General features: G+C 41.0%; 1 protein-coding gene across 1 annotated transcript; it reads left to right on the top strand.

Annotated features, from left to right (window-relative positions):
• The first annotated feature begins 316 nt into the window (after positions 1-316).
• Positions 317-883, top strand: LOC126717885 (uncharacterized). The gene has a single exon (XM_050419871.1). It carries the CDS (start codon positions 317-319, stop codon positions 881-883), a length of 567 nt encoding a protein of 188 aa, XP_050275828.1.
• The last annotated feature ends 209 nt before the right edge of the window (positions 884-1,092 follow it).

Genomic DNA, 1,092 nt, shown 5'->3' on the forward strand with positions numbered 1-1,092 from the left:
AATGCTAGATGGCCGTCAAACATACTGAAGATGTTTGACACCTTACTCATCAGAACCCATCCCTCAAAATTTTATTTTATACCAAAGAATAAAATTAACTGTGTTGTGAATATAGAATTTTGGACAAAAGAGAAGACAGTTGAAATGAGGGGAAAATCAACAAAAATCAGAAGAATTAGAAAGCCAGTGGCCTCCTCTGTATAAAGCCCAAGAAAAACACCTCTAAACTCTGATAACACTCCGCTTGAATTCCGACGTAATCGAATTCCAAGCAATGATACCCCGTTGCCTTTACGGCGTCAGCTTATTCGTCATCATGGTCGTAATCTGCTCCCTCATCTGGGACCTCGCCTTGGTAATCAGCGGCCCTAAGGTCCCCAAGTTCCGAGTCGACTCACTCTCCGTCTCCAACTTCTCTTACTCCGACTCCAGCTCCACCGCCACCGGCAAATGGAACGCCCGGTTCTCCATCTATAACCCCAACAAAAAGTATTCCATCTCCTACAACGTCGTTCGGTCTACGCTCTTGTACAATACCAACTCCGACATCGTTTTCGATACCGAGCTCATATCCGAGATCCGAATCCCTGACTTCAACCAGTCCGCGCGTAACGAAACGTTTATCGACGTTGCGTTCGCAGTCAGAGACGCTTACAGATCAAGTTCATTCCGTGACATTGACGTCAACAGCAAAATCTCTTTCAATGTGAGGTTTACTGCTAACTTTAAATTCGAGGCTGGTATAGATGGACGTGTTAAAGTTTTGGGGAGTGACACTCTTAAGGTTCACTGCGAAAATTTGGTTGTTTCTCTCGCTTTGTCAAACACCATTGCTTTCATGTCAGGGAAGCTGATGGAACCCAAGAACTGCAAGGTTTTTTAGTCTTCAGTTATGATGGGTGTATAGTTTTGGCTTTTGTTACCTTTGATTGAAGTCTTTTTATTTTATTTTATTTTTGAAAATATGCTCTTCGTTATGCTTTTTAATTTTTTTATAAATGAGTTTTGAATTCTAAAGCATATAGTTGAATTGAATTTAAACGCATAGCTTAAAGGCAAATCTCAATATATATATACACACACACCATGACC

Source organism: Quercus robur, chromosome 1 (genome assembly GCF_932294415.1).
Source record: "Quercus robur chromosome 1, dhQueRobu3.1, whole genome shotgun sequence".
In the NCBI taxonomy this organism is placed as follows: domain Eukaryota; kingdom Viridiplantae; phylum Streptophyta; class Magnoliopsida; order Fagales; family Fagaceae; genus Quercus; species Quercus robur.

Excerpts from the sequence above, each read along its gene's own strand:
- LOC126717885 (XM_050419871.1), top strand. The coding sequence starts at position 317 with ATGGTCGTAATCTGCTCCCTCATCTGGGACCTCGCCTTGGTAATCAGC.